Source organism: Pygocentrus nattereri, chromosome 6 (genome assembly GCF_015220715.1).
Source record: "Pygocentrus nattereri isolate fPygNat1 chromosome 6, fPygNat1.pri, whole genome shotgun sequence".
Taxonomy (NCBI): domain Eukaryota; kingdom Metazoa; phylum Chordata; class Actinopteri; order Characiformes; family Serrasalmidae; genus Pygocentrus; species Pygocentrus nattereri.
The window spans coordinates 27229518-27253298 of record NC_051216.1 but is presented as its reverse complement, the minus strand read 5'-3'; the positions used below and the strand labels follow the sequence as shown (position 1 = coordinate 27253298).

Genomic DNA, 23781 nt, shown 5'->3' with positions numbered 1-23781 from the left:
TGCAGGATTACCTGCCTTCACTCAGATAGAAATTATATTCAAAATGGCCTCGATCAAACTAGTCTATTCCAACTGAGATGTATACATATTCTCTTCTGATTTATGGTTGCAAACATATTTTAGTTTTTAGCCATTCAGTTCTGTTCACCACCATTCTTTGAGCTCTCATTCGCGGGCACCCTCTAGTGTTTAGCAGTCATGTTTTTGAAATAGTGTGAGAAATAGGAAGTGGAGAGGCTCCACTTAAACTGGCTTTGGTTGAGCTGGCTTTAACTTTATGCAGGTTCGGTCTGGATGACATGGAAAAAAAAGTTGTTGTCTGGATTCCTCATTCTTTTTGATCCAAAACTTAACAAATCCAAACCAAAAGTAAAAGAAATACCACATGGCTGTAAGTCTGTAAGACATTATCTGTGTCCCCATTAAGTTAAAAGATGTTGCAGAATCGCAGTTCTAGGAGATTATTACATATATTTTTGTTGCTTGATGGCATGTGTAGCCAGCTAACATATACTGAACTATAATGAACTTGTGATACCAGTACCAGTAAACTGCTATAGACAGTCATCGGTCAGCACCTGCCATCAGAGAGATTTTATAAGAGTACTGTACTTTTACCAATATCTGTATTTTTCTGATATCCCCCTAATCCCATAAATTTGTTTAGTCATTAGTCAAATACTGTGAGATTGAAACATACATTGATTATAAGTGATCATGGATATTTATGATGAAGCTCCTACTGTGTGAGCTAAGTGCTCAATTTTACCTGGTTCTGTATTTAATATTTATAAACTATGTTCTTTTCAAGCCTTAAAAATGTACTCTAAAATACATTTAGATAAAGGCCTTTGTATACAACAGTTATTTTTTTTTTAATACATGGACAATTTTTAATGCTACTTATCTGAGTGCCGCATGCATCCAATCCACACTGCCTCCAGCTCAACTTCCTCACATAGTGTCTTCAGACAGAAATCAGAACTTTTTTCCCTTTGTTTTTTCAATTGAAACAGTTTTGTAGCTGTTTTTACCACTGTATTAGAGAAGAGTCTCTGCCACACACTTTTAGTACAACACAGGTGCTGATCTGCAACCACTACATTAACAAGATCATGACATTTTAGTAAAATATCATTTTAAATATACTTTAGAACACTTTAGACAGTGGCAGCATGATTTTAATGGATCTCTATGTTGTTTATGCTTCATCTAAACCGTTTAATGTACTGTCAGCTGGTCTATCTGAAGGCCATCGTGGTTTAGGCTAGAATTTTTGTAGCTTTAAAAATGTCCATCCATCCATCCACATCCTAAGCAATGAGGCCCAGACCTCCCTTTCCCCAGCCACTTCCACTAGCTCTCCAAGGGGATTTCCGAGGCGCTCACAGGCCAGCTGGGTGATATAGTCACGCCAGCGTGTCCTGGGTCTTCCCCGGGGTGTCCAGGAGGCATCCTAACCAGATGCCACCTCAGCTGGCTCCTCTCGACGTGAAGAAGCACGGCTCTACTCCGAGTCCCTCCCGGATGACCGAACTTCTCACCCTGTCTCTGAGGGAGAGTCCAGACACCCTGCGGAGGAAACTCATTTCGGCCGCTTGTATTCGCGATCTTATTCTTTCGGTCATTACCCAAAGCTCATGACCATAGGTGAAGGTGGGAACGTAGATTGACCAGTCAATCGAGAGCCTTGCCTTATGGCTCAGCTCTTTCTTTACCACAACAGACCGGTAAAGAGCCTGCATCACTGCTGACCCAGCACCAATTTGCCTGTCAATCTCCCGCTCCCTTGTACCATCACTCGTGAACAAGACCCCGAGATACTTGAACTCCTCCACTTGAGGCAAGTGGAGTTCATCCCCGACCCAGAGAGGGCTCTCCACCAATTTGTGGTGATCAGTTGACAGCTCAGCTTCTCGGGTTCAGATCACAGAGGCCATTCCTCCCAATCACAACCCTCCAGGTCTCACTGTCATTGTCAGTCCCCCAGTAGGACAATAGAGTCTCCAAGAGAGCATTTTCAAGCACCCTTCCCAAGGACTCTAAGAAGGCTGGGTACTCTGAACTGCTGTTTGGTGCATAAGCACAGACAGCAGTCAGGACCCGTTCCAAAACCAGAAGGCGTAGGGAAGCTACCCTCTTGTCCACCGGAGAAAACCCCAACATACAGGCACCGAGTCGACAGGCTATGAGAAAGCCCACACCTGCCCACCGCCTCTCACCATGGGCAACTCCAGAAAAGAGTAAAGTCCAGCCCCTCTCAAGGAGATTGGACCCAGAGCCCAAGCTGTGTGTTGAGGGGAGCCCGACTATATCTAGCCGTTATCTCTCAACCTCGCGCACCAACTCAGGCTCCTTCCCCGCCAGTGAGGTAACGTTCCAAGTTCCAAAAGCCAGTTTCAGCAACCGAGGATCAGAATGCCAAGGCCCACGCCTTCGGACACTGCCCGATCCACAAAGCACCCCTACTACTGCCACTCCCATTTGTGGTGGGTCGATGGGAGGGGGGACTCATGTAACTCCTTCGGGCTGGGCCCGGCCGGGCGCCATGAGTAAATGCCCGGCCACCAGACGCTCGCTGGCGAGCCCCTCCCCCAGGCCTGGCTCCAGGGTGGGCCCCGGTAACCCTGTTCCGGGCAGGGTACACAAGTCCTGTTCTTGCCTTTTCTTAAGGGTTATTATGGATCACACTTTGTCTGACCTGTCACCTAGGACCAGTTTGCCATGGGAGACCCTACCAGGAGCTTTTGCTCCAGACAACATAGCTCCTAGGATCATTCCAGCACGCAAACCCCTCCACCACAATAAGGTGGTGATCCATGGAGAGGGCTTTAAAAATGTAAAGCTTCCAAATATTAAATACAGAAAAGAATACCACTGCCAATACCAAACTAATATTTCAGGTATTCTAATATTTCTGGACAGCCCTAGAGCTATTTACATTACTGACCATTGAAATTGCAACTCGAAGAAAGATATAAAATATTAAAGTGATGTTTATTTAGCTGATTTGCTCATGATACATGACATGCGTGATGAAAAATACATCATGGTCAGTCTTGCAGGATACATAGTACTCAATATCTGATGTATCCACCACAGATGAAAATGCATGTTTGTATAATGCAAAGTTTGTCTATGTTAGCCACTAGTGGTCTCTGGCACATCAGTCAATGTGCAATCGGGTGACTATGTAGGCCCAGGAAAAAGTAGCACATAGTTATTATCCAGGACCTGTAAGAATTTCAAGCTGCTTGTGATATAGCACTGTACAGTTGGAATATTGCCCCAGAGCACCTCTTTATATATGGTGCCTCCTCTCACTTCGATGTATTACTGACTGGTCAAGGAAGCAATGATACATATAAGGCAGAAACGGCAGTGCAACCCACTGGCATCCCAAACCATGCTGATGCATAGGGCTGATTGTTTTTGTGAGTATTTCACTGCAGGGCTGCCATATACAGATTCATCCATCATGGATGTCAGAACTAACTTTGCTGAGCTGCCCAAACTGTGTGGTCTTATGCTGTTGCTTCATTTGCCGGATGCCCACTGCTTGCCCATCTCCTGGACCAGTTTGTGCACCATGAAGCTTCCTACTGTACAACACTGTGCAAACTTCACCTGCCTGTACTGACCCTTCTGATGTGGCACAGACTCAAACTATTTAATCATAGCCATGGGTTCACCTGCTTTTCCCCTTTTTTGTATAATATTTTATACTAATGTTAAAACCTTATTCTCTCTTTGTATTGCTCTTTTGTTATTGTTTGCTCTCTTATGCTGACCAGAGGAAAATGGGTTTCCCTTTTGAGTCTTGGTTCTTCTCAAGGTTTCTTCTTCTTGCTCTCAGGGAGTTTTTCCTTGCCGCTTTCGCCACTGGCTTGCTCATGGGGACTTGCACCTTGCTTTTTCTGTAAAGCTAGCTTGCGACAACACCTAAAAGGAAAAAGCACGATATACATAAACTTTGACCTGACTTTTTTTTTTTTTTTTTTTTTTTTTTTAGAACTAAAATTTTTTATTGAATTTTTAACAACAGAGCAGATCATACAACTGTACTTCAGATGGTAATTAGAGAGCATTGTGCAGACATTCAGTAAAATACAATAAACATCTCAGAATAGTGTTTTACAACAGGTTCCATTTGGTTTCAGCATCACATAAATCAAGAGTAGGAAAAATAAATGAATGATTAAATAAAATATCTACTTGAAGTGGCAAGGTCGCGGCACCCGACATTCCAGCAACAAGTTTACTAACTGGGGCATTACCTGATTAGAGCTCTAGCACAGTCCCACCGTAAACTGAAAATATGCTTTTGGAGTCTTAGTAAGTATGTTATTTTTTCCATTTGGTACAGTTCGCCAACTTTTTGGACCCAAACATTGTAGGTGGGTGGCTCTAATTGCATCCACTTAATAGTAATGCATTTCAAGGCTGCTACAAAAAAGATATTTAAGAGATATAATTTAGCTCTACCCTGTATACCTGCTGGAAAGATACCGAGTAATGCAACGGTGGGATCCTTTGGTATGACTTCCTGGAGGATCTGATTTATAGTCCTATACACCTTGTCCCAAAAGATTTGTAATTTAGGGCATGACCAGAAGATGTGTGTGTGGTTAGGTATTGCTGTGCCACAGTTTCTCCAACATAAGCTCGGTACTCTAGGGTCCATCTTAGCGACAACATCCGGTGTCCTGAAATATCTGCTGATAATTTTCCACTTAAATTCCCGCCACATATTTGAATTTGTAGTTTGATGTACCTCTGTCCATGCCCCCCCCCCACATTTCATCAGTAATGGTTTTGGCCGTCTCTGCCTCCCATCTTTCTTTTGTTTGAACAGGTTCATGTTGGCTCATTGATAAAAATACCTTGTAAAATTTTGTTATCAAATTCTTATCCCCTTCACCTTTTTGAAATTGGGTTAAGAGATTTTCTATTGGTGTGGAGTTCAGCACTCTTTCCCATTCTTTGTGTGTAGTCAGAAAAGAGCGCAACTGTAAATATCTAAAGAAATCATTTTTTTGAAGTTGAAAATGTGTACGTAGTTGTTCAAAGGACATAAGGTTGTTTGTATCAATTAACTGATGAATAGACATGAGCCCCTGATCAGCCCAAAGCCTTTATCTAAGCTGTTAGGAGTGAAGGATTTAATATGTCCAATGCTGGTTAAAATTGAAAGTGCTTTAGGCAACTTAAATGCAGCTCTAACTTTATTCCAAATGTTGAGTGTGGTTCTAGTCCACAATGACAGACCCTTTATTGAAATATCTAGAAATGGCAAGACCTTTAACGGTTCAGGGCTCATTGTTTGTTCAATGCTCAGCCATCGTGTATGAGTGTCGTTTTGGATCCATGAGATTAATGGCTTTAATTGAGCTGCCCAAAAATAGTATTTTAGAACAGGAAGATTGAGTCCCCCTTCTGCCTTACTTCTTTGGATTGTTTTGTATTTTATCCGGGGGCGCTTATTTTGCCTTATAAATTTTGAGATTATTTTATCCAATTCAACAAATGTGGATTTAGGAATTACTATTGGTAACATTTGGAATAGATATAGCAATCTTGGAAGAACATTCATACGAATAGTTTCTATACGGCCAAAAGGGGAGAGAGGTAACGCTGCCCACCGCTCTAGATCATTTTAGATTATGTCCAATATTTTACTGTAATTAGCGTGAAACAAATCATGTAATGAAAAAGGGATATTAATACCTAGGTATTTGATGCCCTCTTTAGACCACTTAAAACCACTTTGTTGCTTTACCATCAGTGGGACATTGCCATTGACATCCATTGCCTCCGTCTTATCAACGTTTATTTTATAGCCAGAAAAATGTCCATATATGGAAATCACTCCCTTTAAGTGTGGTATTGATGATGCAGGCTCTGTCAAATATAATAGAACATCATCTGTGTATAGTGAGATTTTATGTTCTTCTGTGCCAATCAAAATTCCTCTAATGCCGTCATCATCCCTAATAAGTTGGGCCAGCGGTTCAATACTTATTGCAAATAAAAGGGGTGACAGAGGGCATCCTTGCCTACAGCCGCGCTCTAGGTTAAACCTTGCCGATCTAAAACCATTGACTCTGACAGCCGCCTGCGGGGATGAATAGAGTGTGTGTATCCAATCTACAAAATTGGGCCCAAATTTAAACCTCTTTAATGTCTGAATTAGGTATTTCCATGACACGCGATCAAATGCCTTTTGGGCATCTAAAGAGATTATAGTTGTGTTAGACTTCTTCTCTTTTTGGTGAGATATAATGTTCAATAGACGACGTAAGTTATTTCCATAGTGCCTCCCAGTAATAAATCTGGTTTGATCTGGATGTATAATTTGGGTTATTATGTAATTTAATCGTCTAGCGAGTATAGTTGTTAGAATACGTACGTCTCCAATAAGCATAGACAATGGTCTATATGAACCACAATTAGTAGGGTCCTTACCTTCTTTATGCAACACTACTATTGTTGCATCAGACCACGATGGTGCCATTGTTTTGGTTTCTAGAGCATAGCGATATGCATCCAGCAAAGGCGGAGTGAGGATATCTCCAAAACATTTATAGAATTCATTTATGAAACCATCTGGGCCAGGACACTTATTATTCTTGAGGGATGAAATGACTTGTTTTATTTCTCCTTCCTCAATTGGCCTATCCAATTCTTTAGCTACTGTATCAGGTAATTCAGAAACATTTATATTTCGTAAGTAATTTGCTATACTGGCCTCATCAGAACAGGTATCAGTATCTTGGTACAAGATTTTATAAAACTCTGCAAACATTTCAGCTATATCTCTCGGTTTTACAATAGATTTATCTCCTAGATTTAACTTTTGAACTACGTTTGAGGATTGCTGTTTTTTAAGTCTAAAGGCTAATAGTCTACTTGCCCTATTTCCATTTTCATAATACTGTTGTTTGACAAAACGTAGGTTTCCCTCAATCTTTTCTGATAATAAGGCCTGGAGCTCTCTGCGGGTTGTATTTAGATCATTCAAAATATTGGGTGATCTACCCTGTTTATGCTTATGTTCCAGAACTCTTATTCTTTCCTCTAATTCTTGCTGTTTGGCTGCCTTTTGCCTTTTTCTTGCTGTTGCATAAGAGATGATACTGCCTCTTAAATAAGCCTTTGCACAATCCCACAACATAATAGGGGATGTTTCAGGTGTTCTATTTGTATCTAAATAATTCTTAAACTCTGTTTTGATGAGAGCAATGAAATCCTTATCATTAAGAAGGGAGGCGTTAAGTCTCCATTGCCTACATGGTGTAGTCAGGCCTATGTCCCACTGGATCACAACAGGTGCATGAACAGAGATTGTAATGGACAATATTGTAATGTCTTCGATTCTGTGTAACTCAGCTTTAGCCGTGAAAAAGTAATCAATCCGAGAGTAAGATGCATGTCTGTTCGAATAAAAGGTGAAGTTTCTCTTTTTGGGAAATTTGGACCGCCATATATCCACCAATCCGGCTTCTGTGGATAAGTTTTTAAGCATTTTACCCATTCTAGATATGGGTGTTTGAGAAATGGGTTGTCTGTCTAAGTTTGACATGACACAATTAAAATCTCCGCCCATAATCAGCAGACCGGAACTGTATTCTGCAATTGTGTTAAATACTGACTTGACAAACCCCGGTATGTCTTCGTTGGGAGCGTAAACATTTATAAATGATACTGCTGTTCCATCAATTGTCCCATTTACCAATATAAGTCTGCCCTCCCTGTCTTTATATACCAATGTTTCGGTGAAATTAATTTGCCTATGTATTAATATGGCCACACCCCTTTTCCTACCAGAACAATGTGATGAGTAATAAACTTTGTCAGCCCAAGACTTTCTCAAATTCTTATGTTCATCATCTGATAGGTGTGTTTCCTGTAGAAACGCTACTTGACACCTTGATTGGCTGAGTTGCAATAATGTTTTCTTCCTTTTGATTAGACTATGGAGACCCTTCACATAATAACTTATTACGGTTAATGTGCTCATGGCTATTTTATAAGATATTTGACATTAAGAAATTGTGTTGGAGGCAAAGACCACCAGCTGACATACAGGACTGGTCATTTGGGTAAGGTAAATGCCAAAGACCAAAATAAAGACGTAAAATGCGGGTGCCACGACGTTGCCAAACAATACTTCCAAACCTTGCAAGAGTGACATACAAATGCTCTGTTGCTTGTTTAAGTGTAGTTAGATCCTCGGGGAACAGAAGGATCAGAACGCAAAAAACACAACTTTCTCTAACTTTACATGTTGCTAACATGATGCAGAATGTGGGTTTAAGTCCCTAGCCACTACCCTAGAGCGGCAACAAACACAGGCCACAAAGATTGGCTGTGTGCAATACCAGTGATAGGAGAAAATATAAAGAAATAATGTATAGGAGTTCAAGCTCCTGCAGATATAAGTAAATGTACATACTTTAACGACATATGAGATCTTCAAAAAATATTCATACAAAACGTGTAAGGCAATTCTAGCTTTAACTGTACATAAGGGGAGTAGTTAAACGCAACACTGTTGAGCATTTTTCCTGAAACTTACCATTATGGAAAAACAAAGCGTTCATACTCACAATTATTAGTTGAAAAGGCAACTTAAAACAAAGGCAAAACAATGTTCGAGCATTAGGGTGCAAGTTGCCTCAACGTAGCTTTTAGTGCAAGTTTAAGTTTCAGTGTCTGTAGTGGGGAGAATAGTCTCTTTGATGTAATCCATGGCTTTTATGGGATCTCGAAATTCCTTACTGTCCTCTTTATAGGTGATTTTAAATCTTGCTGGATAAAGTAATCCAAAGCGCACGTCGCCCCGTCCTCGTAGAGCTTTCCGTGCCTCCGTGAAAGCAGCTCGAGCTTTGGCGACGCTGGCAGTGTAATCTGGAAATATCGCGATCCTTTTGCCATTGTAGGTTAGCGGGGCGTGGTCCCTGGCTCTTCTCAGAATGTCAGCGGCATCTCCGTCGTTATGCAGCTTAGCAATGATAACGCGGGGACTGTCTCGCGGTTTCTTGGATGTAGCTGTTCGGTGTGAGCGGTCAACTTTTACGTCCCGATCCATCTTCAGCACTTCTTTGATAATTTTGGAGACCTCGTTAGGGCTGGCGGAATTCGGCCGCTCGTCAATGCCGGCTATGCGAATGTTTCCGCGCCTCATTCTTCCCTCCATATCCTCACACTTGTCCCGTAGCTTCGCTAGCTCGCTCTGGAGTTCAGTTACAGTGGTCTGCAATGTAGATACCTCATCAGACCACGCTGATAGTCCACTTTTCACGTCTTCAATGTCTGTTTTCATAGAGGTGATTTCTGCTCGTGTTGTGGTAGCGTTGCTAGCAATTTCGGCTCGCGCTGCTTTAATGTCGGCCTTAAGAGCATCGAGGTCTTCAGACAGCGCAGCCCGTATTTCTTCTCTTATGATTTTGGAAATGTCACCTCGTATGGAGGCTAAAATCTCAGCTTTTACCTCCTCACTCATGCCCGAGCTTTTGCGTTGTGGGTCTTTCTCTTCTGGTGTGCGCTGCCTCGTCGATCTAGTGCTAGCTGCTAGCTTTGATGTGTTGCCGTCGTACTTAAATTTGCGAAGTTTATCTGCCATTTAGCGACGAGCGTGAGATATTGTTTATCCTTCTGAAGCTCGAAACTTTTAACGACTGATGTTGGTCACGTTCTGTATGAATTGGTCGTTTTTAACAGTGAAATGTTAGGAAATCTGCCGGAGCTCTGAAATACTCGTCTCTACTCCATCTTGGCTCGCTAGCGCCCCCCTTTGACCTGACTTTTGACATGGTGTAGTAAACTGATGCTGGACTTTCTGAAAACGCAGGTATAGTAATGTCATCCTGCCATTTGTGAAGTTCTTGGTACCATTGCAGTCGCAAACACCTGTGGTCGAGGGTCAAAAATAGCTGTGGGTGTTGAACAGTGCAGGCTGACGCCTCTTGACGTGGCAATTTCAACTGTTGGGGCAAGGATTGTGATGGGGCTTTTCAGTCTTCACAACCAGACGGACAAGATGTCGTTTCTCCTATTTCTGTGTAATTGGGCAGTCTAGACCATTCATTTCAGTTAATCAGACCCTCCTTTATGCACTCACACCATACAGTCTTAATTTAATTTGCATTCTATTGAACTCAAGCCTGGGAGGATAATTCAGCTTCTCACATTCCTACAGTTCTACCTCGCTCAAAGGCTGAAAGCTGTGCATATGGCTGTTGCGCTCTTTGTCTGGGCCCATATGGTGCCTAAAAGAAAGAAAAATGAAATGTGGTGAAGCTGCTCTTTATTGTTTCCTTTTATTCTAAGTCTTTTTATAACTCACACACATAATTTGCATATGTACTGTGCTTGTAGTTGTTGTTTTCATCCTCCATCATGGCCTACCCATTCTGCATGTTTCGGACATATATGACTCAAATTTATTGGTCAGCATTGAATCTGCAATGGTTGTATAAAGGGCAGCTCTTGCCTCCAGCCAGATTCAAATATTGCTCAGTATGCTGCACTGATGGGAAAACCTCACTTGTGGTGTAGACAGGCTATAAACTGTGAATGCTCTCAATGCACACAGTTATTTAAAGTAAGTTTATGATGGAGTTTGTGCTAATACTTCGTAATTGTGTTTTACAGTTAAATAATGTATATCATGTTAGTATTTGTGTATCTGATGATGCAGTATCAGTGTATCAAAGTGCTTTCACATGTACCTTGTTTGCCATGGACCTATCAAACCTTTTCTTTAGTTCATATTTACCCTGCAGCACAAGCTGCTGCTAATAATTGCAGATGGCACTTTAGCTATTGCAGTGTGAAACCAACTGAACCAAATGAAAAAGATATTATGTCACAAAAACCTAAACTCTACCAAACTACTTAGGAGTGAAAACAGCCTATGACCTGTTATGCTTGAGCATTCTTTTATATCTTTGAAGATTAGCAGCCTGTTGTGTAAGGCTTAGCAGCAGTTGTGCGACTGTGCGTGTAGTAGACAGTGATGTAAAGCAAACAGACCCCCTAGGGCTGAACACTCATCTAATGATGATCTCACTCAGGTACTGTTGACTACTCTGTTTGACACCTTATAAACTTATATCACACACACTGCATTAATTCCACTGCTTCAGCTTGCTTGCTGTTTTTCTGGTTCAGAGTTACAGTGCATCACCCTGCTGTCAATGCCCAGCCGGATGAGTTAAAGTGTGATTCCCAACTGTGAGGGCTATAAACTGCATTTACATGTGTATGCATGTATGTGCATGTTCTTGATTGTGGCCACATGTGTTAGTAGAACATCATAATTGGACAGCTTGTCACATCAGATTGATGTTGAGATAATTTGTTTTTGTCTATGCATACAGACCCGGAGGTGCATCCTCAGAATGAAGATTACTGGGGTCATGTGAACCCAATTGGGCCGAGGGCTTGTTATGATGAAGGGAAGCGTGTTGCTGAGACCATGTGTTATGCCTACATGAAGCAGGTAAGCCTGAATGTAAAGGTACTTAGACCTGTATTGCTGGTTTCCATCTGTGTTAGTCAAAAATTAAAATAACACAAGAATGCAGTTGGCTTTTTGTTTACATGATGGGTTACTGTTTAAATGAGTTTGTTTTGATATTTTGCTGGTAGATATACTTTATTATTGTTAATCATTAAGTAATTATCAGTTTGTTTAGGCTATTTACAAATGAGCTAAATTTCTATGGGTCTAAATGGCTTCTCCTGTGAGAAGACTTTGTAATTATCTGTTAAATACATAGCTTTTAATGTTTTATCTTTTTTTTTTCCCTGACGCTAAAAAGAGAATAACTTGCACTTAATGGCAATTTTGATTGGAAATTATATAAATTATAAGGTGGTGTCTGGGCTGGGAGGCTTTGACACAATACTGTTGGCTCGCTTCCTACAAGAGCAGTTAAATATTATTACATTATTTATTTTGCTTAATTATTCAAAGATTCAGTGATGTCTTCAGGACTTCAAAATTATGTAGTAGCAGGTTTCAAATGTAGGGCTGTCCCCATAAATATTTTCAGTTGACTAGTCCAGATGTCACAAATAAGTGGACAACTGTCCGAGTCCGGACCGATAAACTAAGGAGAATTATTTAATTTCAACAGGGTGGTCCTATTTTAATCGGCGTAACTTTTTTCTAGCATTCACGGTACAGCTTTAGCGGCCTGGAAAAACTCAGACCAATCCCATGCGTTGTAAAAATCACACGTGATGCTACTCAGCCAGTCAGATCTGTGCATTACGATGAGAACCGAGACTTGAGTGAGGCACACACGGGGAGGGACGAGGTGAGAAATAGCAGTCGTAGAGAAGAACGTGAGTCAGATCATTTTGCATGGCGCTCTCTAAAAAAAGAGAAGTGAAAATAAATATTGTTGAAATATTACTGAATTGTACTTTATTTGATTCACCATTCAGTTGTTGATTACATAAGATGTTGATATAACCACTAATCCAGTATATAGTATATGGCACTGAATCATAATGCAAGTTATACATTATGATGTTCTAGACCTTTGCTTGAGGAAATTTTCTTTGACTGGATCTTACTGAATTTTAATTGAAGACTTCTGGACTAGTCTTATCAATTCTTGTGACGATTAGATTAAAAGATTTAATTATAAGTAGTCACGAGAGTCCAATTTATTGTCATTAGAATAGACATATGCTGTAGGCATCTTCACCCCTCTTGTGCAATCCTGCTCTACAGTTTGGCATCACTTTACTAATAATTTGTGTTATTTTATATATAGTAATAACAGATGCAATGTGGATTTACATGTTACAAACTATGCACCAAAAGATATTTTAAGTGTTTTATTCAATATTTCAATATTTCTGTGAAGCAGGAAGGTGAATAAAATGATATACTCTAACTATCTGCATGGTTATTGGATTTATACTTTTAAAAATATAAGGCTTTTTAAAATATAAGGCTATAAGACGTCTTACAATCATTTGATGTAGTGTAGTGAATTGAGAATCAGAGTATCATTTACTCATACTCAACATCATTAAAATTCTTTTATACCACTTAATACCATTTGACATGAGCTAGTGTATGCTTACAAACAAAAGATACAGGGTCTGCTTTCAGAGTTACTGACTCTGTAGTTGGTGGTTGTTTTAAATATTATGCCTTGGAATTTTCCCACAAGCAATATACTGTTTGTATTTTAGCGTTTTTTGTATTAGATTTAAGCACACAAAACCCAATCATAACCAGTTCCCCTCGGGTGGAGGCACTTAGTCTAGTTGAAAAAGTCAGCATTTCCTATCAAAGTCTATATATGCCACCTTTGCTCTGTTTAACTGCATATAACAGGGAGTTATAAACGTTAATACGTTGATTTTTTATTTAAAAAAAATATTCTACTTTACAGTATGGCTAGCCGAGCTGTTCAGGTTCTCTGCGTATTTGATCAGTACTTTGTGTGCAGCATGTTATTTTGAATAAAGACAGAGCTGTCTGTAGAGGCTGTGCTTTCTGTAGCATGGTGTTTTCACACAGTGTGAATCACAAAGAACAATGTTTCTAAAATGGCATGGTTTATGTCTGGCTTCAGAGCACTGTCAACCATGGTTCAACCAACCAGAAATACTTCAATAACACAAAACATGAGCTCCCCTGAATTGCCTGAGGTTTGATTACTGCTGTCACTGTGTTATAGAGACAGATGTTGAGACACAGGAAGAGCAGCGATCTGTGTAACTGATCTGTAAATGTACTTATAGCTGTATAGAAGTGCTTTTCTAATGTGGTGCAAAACTGGCTTTTCTCCACTGCAGCTCTACACGATCCAAGGTAACAAATTTAATAAAGCTAGCCAGCAACTGCCAGATGAAGCCAGTTCCTCATCTGTCTTTGTCCAGCAGTGAATTTGCAAGTGTAGACAGCTGAGCTCTCAAGGATTAAGTGTCTGGGTCTACCTATATAATTTTGTTCCTGCTGCTTTGCTCAGTTTGAATCATGTTTTCTTCACCATTCTTTTTGCCTAGTTGTAAAAACTCTATTGTCACAGGCTTTTATCTGGGTGCATTGATTCAGAGAACATCAGTCCTGATATCACTTGCAATTTAGTCTCGTCTGAGACTGCATTAAAGTGGATGGATGTTTGCCTAAAAAACAACTTTGCAGCAAAACTGACTATAGCCTCAGAATATCAACTACAAAGTAGCAGAACAGAATTTTGTTACTGTATGGTGGTGTGTTTTTTTTTTTTTTTTAGACAACAGGTGGAAATTATTGGCAATTAGCAAGACACACTCAATAAAGGAGTGGTTCTGCAGGTGGGGACCACAGACCACTTCTCAGTACCGATGATTTCTGGCTGATGTTTTGGTCACTTTTGAATGTTGGAGGTGCTTTCACACTCGTGGTAGCATGAGACGGACTCTACAACCCACACAAGTGGCTCAGTTAGTGCAGCTCATCCAGGATGGCACATCAATGCGAACTGTGGCAAGAAGGTTTGCTGTGTCTGTCAGCGTCGTGTCCAGAGACTGGAGGCGCTACCAGGAGACAGGCCAGTACACCACCAGACGTGGAGGAGGCCGTAGGAGGGCAACAGCCCAGCAGCAGGACCGCTACCTCCACCTTTGTGCAAGGAGGAACAGGAGGAGCGCTGCCAGAGCCCTGCAAAATGACCTCCAGCAGGCCACAAATGTGCATGTGTCTGCACAAACGGTTAGAAAACGACTCCATGAGGATGGTATGAGGGCCCGACGTCCACAGATGGGGGTTGTGCTCACAGCCCAACACCGTGCAGGACGCTTGGCATTTGCCAGAGAACACCAGGATTGGCGCCCTGTGCTCTTCACAGATGAAAGCAGGTTCACACTGAGCACATGTGACAGAGTCTGGAGACGCCGTGGAGAGCGATCTGCTGCCTGCAACATCCTTCAGCATGACCGGTTTGGCAGTGGGTCAGTAATGGTGTCGGGTGGAATTTCTTTGGAGGGCCTCCATGTGCTCGCCAGAGGTAGCCTGACTGCCATTAGGTACTGAGATGAGCTCCTCAGACCCCTTGTGAGACCATATGCTGGTGCGGTTGGCCCTGGGTTCCTCCTAATGCAGGACAATGCTAGATCTCATGTGGCTGGAGTGTGTCAGCAGTTCCTGCAAGATGAAGGCATTGAAGCTATGGACTGGCCCACCCGTTCCCCAGACCTGAATCCAATTGAGCACATCTGGGACATCATGTCTCGCTCCATCCACCAACACCACATTGTGCCACAGACTGTCCAGGAGTTAGCGGATGCTTTAGTCCAGGTCTGGGAGGAGATCCCTCAGGAGACCATCCGCCACCTCATCAGGAGCATGCCCAAACATTGTAGGGAGGTCATACAGGCACGTGGAGGCCACACACAATACTGAGCCTCATTTTGACTTGTTTTAAGGACATTACATCAAAGTTGGATCAGCCTGTAGTGTGTTTTTCCACTTTAATTTTGTGTGTGACTCCAAATCCAGGCCTCCATTGGTTAATAAATTTGATTTCCATTGATGATTTTTGTGTGATTTTTGTTGTCAGCACATTCAACTTTGTACAGAACAAAGTATTCAATGAGAATATTTCATTCATTCAGATCTAGGATTTGTTATTTGAGTGTTCCCTTTATTTTTTTGAGCAGTGTATGTTATTATATTACCTGCATTTGGTATGCGTGAAGAAATTAGAATATAGATTCTTAGGTTGCTCTAAGTGATTGCTTTTGTTTTTTGTCTCAGTTAATTGAATGTAGATAAAACTGTATGGGAGTATAGGTTTGTGCATAATGCTTATACAACCCCAATTCCAATGACATTACAAAGACATTTAACGTTCAGATGGATAAATTCACTCATTTTGAATTTGATGCCTGCAACACGTTCCAAAGAAGTTGGGACAGGGGCATGTTTACCACTGTGTTACACCCCCTTTCCTTTTAACAACACTCAGTAAGTGTTTGGGAACTGAGGACACTAATTGTTGAAGCTTTGTAGGTGGAATTCTTTCCCATTCTTGCTGATGTACAACTTCAGTTGCTCAACAGTTCGGGGTCTCTGTTGTCGTATTTTGCGCTTCATAATGCGCCACACATTTTCAATGGGAGACAGGTCTGGACTGCAGGCAGGCCAGTCTAGTACCCGCACTCTTTTATTATGAAGCCATGCTGTTGTAACACGTGCAGAATGTGGCTTGGCATTGTCTTGCTGAAATAAGCAGGGACGTCCCTGAAAAAGATGTTGCTTGGATGGCAGCATATGTTGCTCCAAAACCTGTATGTACCTTTCAGCATTAATGGTGCCTTCACAGATGTGCAAGTTACCCATGCCATGGGCACTAAAACACCCCCACACCATCAGAGACGCTGGCTTTTGAACTTTGCACTGATAACAATCCGGACAGTCCTTTTCCTCTTTGGCCCGGAGGACACGACGTCCATGATTTCCAAAAACAATTCGAAATGTGGACTCGTCAGACCACAGGACACTTTTCCACTTTGCGTCAGTCCATCTCAGATGAGCTCGGGCCCAGAGAAGCCTGCGGTGTTTCTGCGTGTTGTTGATATCTGGCTTTCGCTTTGCATGGCAGAGATTTAACTTGCACTTGTAGATGGAGCGACGAACTGTGTTCACTGACAGTGGTTTTCTGAAGTGTTCCTGAGCCCATGTGGTAATATCCGTTACAGAATGATGTCGGTTTTTAATGCAGCTCTGCCTGAGGGATCAAAGGTCTCAGGCATTCAATGTTGGTTTTCTGCCTTGCCGCTTACTTGCAGAGTTTTCTCCAGATTCTCTGAATCTTTTGATGATATTACGGACTGTAGATGATGAAATCCCTAAATTCCTTGCAATTGCACTTTGAGAAACGTTGTTCTTAAACTGTTGGACTATTTGCTCACGCAGTTGTTCACAAAGTGGTGAACCTCGTCCCGTCCTTGCTTGTGAACGACTGAGCCTTTCAGGGATGCTCCCTTTATACCCAATCATGACACTCACCTTCCAATTAACCTGTTCTCCTGTGGAATGTTCCAAACAGGTGTTTTTTGAGCATTCCTTAACTTTCCCAGTCTTTTGTTGCCCTTGTCCCAACTTCTTTGGAACGTGTTGCAGGCACCAAATTCAAAATGAGTGAATATTTGCAAAAAACAATAAAGTTTATCCGTTTGAACATTAAATATTTTGTCTTTGTAGTGTATTCAATTGAATATAGGTTGAAAAGCATTTGCAGATCATTGTATTCTGTTTTTATTTACGTTTTACATAACGTCCCAACTTCACTGGAATTGGGGTTGTAATCAAGGACCATTTTGGAGAACATATGTACTCATTTTGCACATACTGAAGGAATTGATGAATATGACTCACAGCATGAAGAATAAATTCAGTGGTCATCTGTGAGGGCTCCCTTCATTTGTTAAATAACCTTCTGTTTTGTGACTGCTTCATTTCCAGTCTTTTTAAAAATAAGCCCTTTTCTGAATACCCAGCCTGAGTGATTGGCAACAGCCTTTAGTGAGTCAGATTAAATCTGTGTATGTCGACCCTCAGTACGTCTCTGATCTCATCTTTTATCTCGTTCGCTTACTGTGTAATGTCATGAGAATTCTCCCCCCACCACCCCTTCATATTCGCATAGAATTGTGCTAATGTCCATCACAGAGATGGTGTGATTTGAATGTAATCTAATACATCAGCATTTTCCGTTTAATTGAAATTTAATGACATTTCCAAAAAGATAAGTGAGTTTCCAAATCAGACAGGAAAATTTATCAGTCTGTCTGTTTCTCTTTTGAATAACATTTCCTACTGGTTTCAGATGCAGAGCTTAATAAGTAATAGCGCATTGGATTTCTCCTTTTGATGATTGCTGTGTAATTTAATGGTTTGTGTTTCAGTGGATAAAACTTAGTTACAGAATCCACAGGTGACTTCACATTTGTACAACAATAGGGCTGTTACATTCACATGATTAAACCTAACTACTTTATTAAAAAAATGAAAATGTACTTTCTCAATGAATAGTGATTCATTTTTAAATGTTATTTTAATAGTATTTTAAATTTTTGTGGTTTAAGTTTAGTCACTAAAAAGTCACAATAAACACAAACTGGTTTTGTTTAAACTGAAGAGTTGACAGTTTCTAAAATACAGCAGGCTAAACAGGCTAAGCTGCTGTTCTATAAATATTTAGCCTAATGCTTTGAATTGAAATGTTTGCTTAATGGTAGACTGTAAAATTGCTAAATAAGTAGTAAAATATGTTAAATATGGAATGTTTTACATGCTTCAAATGCTCATGTTTTGATTAAATGTGCTTTAAATAGTATTCAACACTGTATGGGAAATTAAACAGTGTGCTTGATGCTAACGACACAGGGAATCAAAGAGACATTAGCAGGAATTAGAATTATTGTTTCTGCATGAAACACTTCCATATTATAATCTCCATTATGGACATGCACATGAGGCTGTGCATTGTAGGTATTTTATCATGGATAAAGCATTCTAGGAGACACCCCTAAGAACTCCCCTTACCCTTAATAAAATGCTTCAGTTGAATCAGGTCAGATTTACTTAATTCATCCTCAAAATAATAAAAATTACTGGATTACTGCAATAATAGACAGACAGAATCTTTTGCTGTAAAGCCAAAGTATGTTAATTTCTTTGTTGGGAATGAAAAAAGTAGGCAGGAACCTCTTTGATGAAACTTGGGCTTGCTTTGGAGAGGTGTACCAGCTAAAAGAGAAGAGGCAGACTTCTGTTAAAAAGTGAGGAGCAGAGCTTTGGCTGAAAGGGTGAAATTGCTTCCTCCGGCAGACATCTGTGTCTTAACACAGGGACGTCTAATATCAGGCACAAAACTGTCTCTGCTTACCCCCTCTGATATGTCTTCACTAAGAAACATGTACAGGAAGGTAATATCCTCATGCCAAGTTGTACATCACTTTCTTTTCTGTTTACCAAAAATAATCAACACTCACAATCTCACAATATAGCAGGTGCAAAAGATCTTATTTAAATTCTTTGCCCTTTTAGACTCGTCTAGAATCATGAAATGTGGCATTAACAGCGCTATGCCATGCAAATTGTGTGTCACGATAAATAAGGGCTATTCTCAAAGTCACTGTAGTTTTTGGTTAGCATACTTCAAAATGTGTCAAAAAAAGACTAAATTCTCAGACACAGCGCTATAAATTTCAAAGGAAGAAGTGCTGACGGTACTGAATTGTTTGAATATGTACCAAAAATTACACCACAGAAAAGATACGGCAGACGTGTGGAATATAATTTGTAAATGCAATAGAAAATGCAACACTGTCAAGTGTCAAAAGTGTTGGCAAAACTGAAAAAGAAAAGAAAGGAAAAGTATTCAGGTGTTACTGGCAGAGGTATGGCAAACTTTACACTTTTTACAGAAAATATATAGAATATCAGAATAAGTATACATTTATAAAAAATCTAATTCCAACATCCTAATTAAACTTGTAAGATTTTCTGATTAACAAATGCAAATGTGTGTTGAGTTACTTGAATGTGTGACCAAATGTTTGGAAGCAGTGTAGAAAATAACATGAACACCACCCAAGGGATTTTTGTACTAGGTGGTCTGGTGGACTCACTGCAGTACTATTTTTTTATTTTTTATTTTTATTTTTTTTTAAATCAACACAGCTATATATATATTTTTAAAATTAAAATACCAGATGTTTAAAATATCACAAGTGCCCAGCATAGGGTTCTCCTTCAGCAGCAGTAGCCAGTAAGCAGCCTGTCAATGTTGTCCACCCTCACACACGTATAAACACACACACACACACACACTAAAAGTAGGCCATATAGGAGGAGAACAGAGTGAGAGGATACAGACCTCCACACTTTTATGTACAGTGTGAAGTAATTGAAAATGCGTTATTTTAGATGTTCTTCATAGAAAATGAGCAAAGGCCAAGGAATCTGAGGTTGAAATAATAATAAATTGCATAATTGTTTCTTTTGGTAAACATTGAAAATGGGTCCCACAGACCCGAACACCACAAAAGGATTAAACTGCATCGGATTCTTACTTGGAAAATTACTGGCACAGTGATTCAGGAGTTATTTTTTGCAGTATTAAGTGTTATGAATCACTTCTGGTGCTTGTAAGTCACAAAAAGCGGCATATCATGCAAGCAGTAAAACAAGCAGCTAGAATTTATAAACATGTAAATATAAACACCACCACACTGTTTATTCTTAATGTCAGGAAAAATCTGCTGGTGAATTTTGTAAATCTGGTCAAAGACAGTTAAGTCAAGGGTATTTTGTAGGGAGGGTTAATAGAATATAAATGTTGAAACTGCATTGTGAAGACATTCAATTAGTTGGTGATAATTAGACAGCTTGTCAAATCACATTAAAGCTGAGATGATTATTTTGCTGTCTCTTTGTGCGTGTCTCCAGAGCAATTAGTTGAATGCAGTGGCACAGTACTAGAGGGGAATTTCTTAATTCAGAGTTGCATATTGTTTGCTGGCTACTTGAAAATAGTTCTATGTTTAGTATACAAACTTGTCCTTGTACTTGTTTGTGTGTATTTGTGTCATGCATATTGCTGACTCTGATTAGTAATTTGGTAGACGTCAAATGTTTACATGAATGCAATGATCTGACAATTGCAGAAAATCTGATATTATTCAGGACATGTACATGATCTTAGGTAATCAGATAATGGGAAAACTCCAAGTATACATGAGACAGGCAATAACCTTTTTCTGCTTTGCAATATACCACTAAACTCACAGAATAAGACGTGGCATAAAATTCAGGTAAAATTTAGGGTCTTTAGCAGATAATATGAATATACATCATCTGGAAGATAAAGAATATTCAAATTCTTGATTTTTCCCAGTATGTAGTTGGTTTCAGCGTCACTCCAAAAAATGTTCTGTTGCTGTTATGTGGGTGTGGCTTTTAAACCCTGCTTGCTGTTTCCAGGATTGATGCGTGACCCACTTATACCAGCGCAGCAAACACTAACACACCACCACCATGTTGGTGTCACTGCAGTGCTAAAAATGATCTATCACCCAAATAATACCTGCTCTGTGGTGGCCCTGTGGGGGTCCTGACCATTCAAGAGGAGGGGTTGAATGGGGGCTAACAGTACAGTTTGTAATTGCAGAACTGCAAAGTTGTTCTTTTTTATTTTACATGCTATGTAATATTTTTTGTTGCTTTGGTTAAGATCCTTACTTTACAAGGACTTTAAAATACAGAAACAGTTAAAAGTAATACAGACTTTTTTTCTAACCAAAAACAGCTAATCAGTGATAAATATCTGTAATAAGAAGAAGTTTTCAAAAGTATTCACTCGCCCATCCAAATCATTGAATTCAGGTGCTCCAATCACTTTCATGGCCATAGGTGTATAAAACCAATCACCTAGGCCTGCAGACTGCTTCTACAAACATTTGTGAAAGAATGGGTCGCTCTCAGGAGCTCAGTGAATTCCAGTGTGGTACCAAGATAAGATGCCATGTGTGCAACAAGTCCAGTCGTGAAATTTCCTCACTACTAAATAGCAAGCAAGCAAGCAAAATTTATTTGTATAGCACTTTTTACAACAGGTGTTGTCACAAAGCAGCTTTACAAAACAATCAGTATTACAGAGAGAAGAGAAAAGAAGAAAGAAAATCCGTGTCCGAGCCCCCATGAGCAAGCCAGCGGCGACGGTGGCGAGGAAAAACTCCCTAAAAGAGGAAGAAACCTTGAGACGAACCAAGACTCAGAAGGGGAACCCATCCTCCTCTGGTCGACACCGGACAGCAAACATTATTAGTATGAAGTATTATAGTAAAGTGGGAGAAGAAAAGATCTGAGGGTGAGGACTGCACAGCGCTGTACAGCAAGAAGCTCAGTGGTGGTCAAACCTGTCCAGAAGGCTGGTGAGCAGCGGCACCAATCAAGGCAGAAGAGGCAGCAGCATCAGACGCACAGGATGGGCAGCTGATCAGCTCGGCAGAGAAAGGAAAGAAAAAACACAGTTCTGTAAAGAGTGGCTGACCACAGATTACAGTAAAACAGAGCAGTGGAGACTCCAGCAGGTCTAGACCTGACAGGGAAGACTAATCACCAAATGCTTGACTGTACAAATAAGTTTTTAGCCTAGACTTAAAGATTGAGGCTGTGTCTGATTCCCAAACATTAACAGGAAGATTATTCCAGAGCTGGGGGGCTTTGTATGAGAAAGCTCTCCCCCTGATGTAACTTTGTTAATTCTAGGTACCAGTAGTAAGCCAGCACCTTGTGATCTAAGTAGGCGTGATGGTTCATAGTGGGAGAGGAGCTCACTCAGGTACTGAGGGGCGAGTCTGTTTAGAGCTTTATATGTCAGTAATAGAGTTTTATAATCAATGCGAAATTTGACTGGTAACCAGTGCAGGTTTGATAAAACTGGACTAATATGGTCGAACTTTCTGGTTCTTGTGAGGACTCTGGCTGCAGCGTTCTGGACCAGCTGAAGCTTATTAAGGCTTTTGCTGGGACATCCAGACAGCAGGGCATTACAATAATCTAGCCTTGAAGTAATACATGCATGAACTAGCTTTTCTGCATCCTGTAGGGCTAATGCATTTCTTAATTTAGCGATATTGCGGAGATGCAGGAAGGCTGTTCTAGTGATATTAGTTATGTGTGTCGAAGGACAGATCAGCGTCTATCACGACACCAAGATTTTTAACAGATAAGCTTGATGAAACTGAGAGATTGTTAAGTGTTAAGTTAGACAGTTTGTTTCTGGCTTATTTTGAACCAAGAACCAGGACCTCTGTTTTATCTGAGTTAAGTAGCAGAAAATTGCTTGACATCCAATCTTTTATGTCTTATATTCCACAGTCAGCTATGAGTGGTATTATAACACAAGTGGAAGCGATTGGGAACGACAGCAACTCAGCCATGAAGTGGTAGGCCTCGTAAAATGACAGAGAGCAGCAGATGCTGAGGTGCATAGTGCGCAGAGGTCGCCAACTTCCTGCAGTCAATCGCTACAGACCTCCAAACTTCATGTGGCCTTCAGATTAGCTCAAGAACAGTGTGTAGAGAGCTTCATGGAATGAGTTTCCAAGGCTGTACAGCAGCTGTGTACAAGCCTTACATCACCAAGCGCAATGCAAAGCAGAGACTGTGAGCCAGTGTCTGACCTCACAAATGCGCTTCTGGAAGAAAATATCAAAAATTCCCATAAACACACTCCTAACCCTTGTGGAAAGCCTTCCCAGAAGAGTTGAAGCTATTATAGCTGCAAAGGGTGGGCTGAGTTTGTGTGACACAATTGTATTCTTTATTAGTACTTATTAGTAATTGTGATTCAAAATTAAGACTTAAACTTCAACCACTTGAACTGCGCTGTGATTACCTTTTCTTTTTTCGCCAAAGATTTAACCCAAAGTCCTTTATAGGAAAGCCTGTTCACTCAGCAACCATCTTGGTAATGCCTCCAGAGTTATTCCCAGACATACAAGACCAGCTTCCCATCTCATTGAATGGGGAGACACCTAAATACTTGAAGCTATATTGAAACAATGTTAACAATATTGTAGACCTTCCTCTGCTTGCGGCCTAACCAGCAAGGTGATTGTTTTTCTTTTCTTAAAAGATGGGACTCTGCAAACCGATGCCGTGTTGACCATTACGAGCGCTCATTCATATTTTAACCAGTAGCCAGTCTCCCTCTTTATAATGTGTTTGGATGTATTGAACGTACATGGTTT

At 40.5% G+C, this 23781-nt stretch overlaps 1 protein-coding gene across 1 annotated transcript in view; it reads left to right on the top strand.

The window, feature by feature from the left end:
- uxs1 (UDP-glucuronate decarboxylase 1) overlaps positions 1 to 23781 on the top strand; it is a 78401-nt gene that overhangs the window by 35109 nt on the left and 19511 nt on the right. The window contains exon 9 of the mRNA XM_017704673.2: positions 11385 to 11506. Within this exon, the coding sequence (XP_017560162.1) occupies positions 11385 to 11506 (122 nt within the window). The remainder of the gene's footprint in view (positions 1 to 11384; positions 11507 to 23781) is intronic.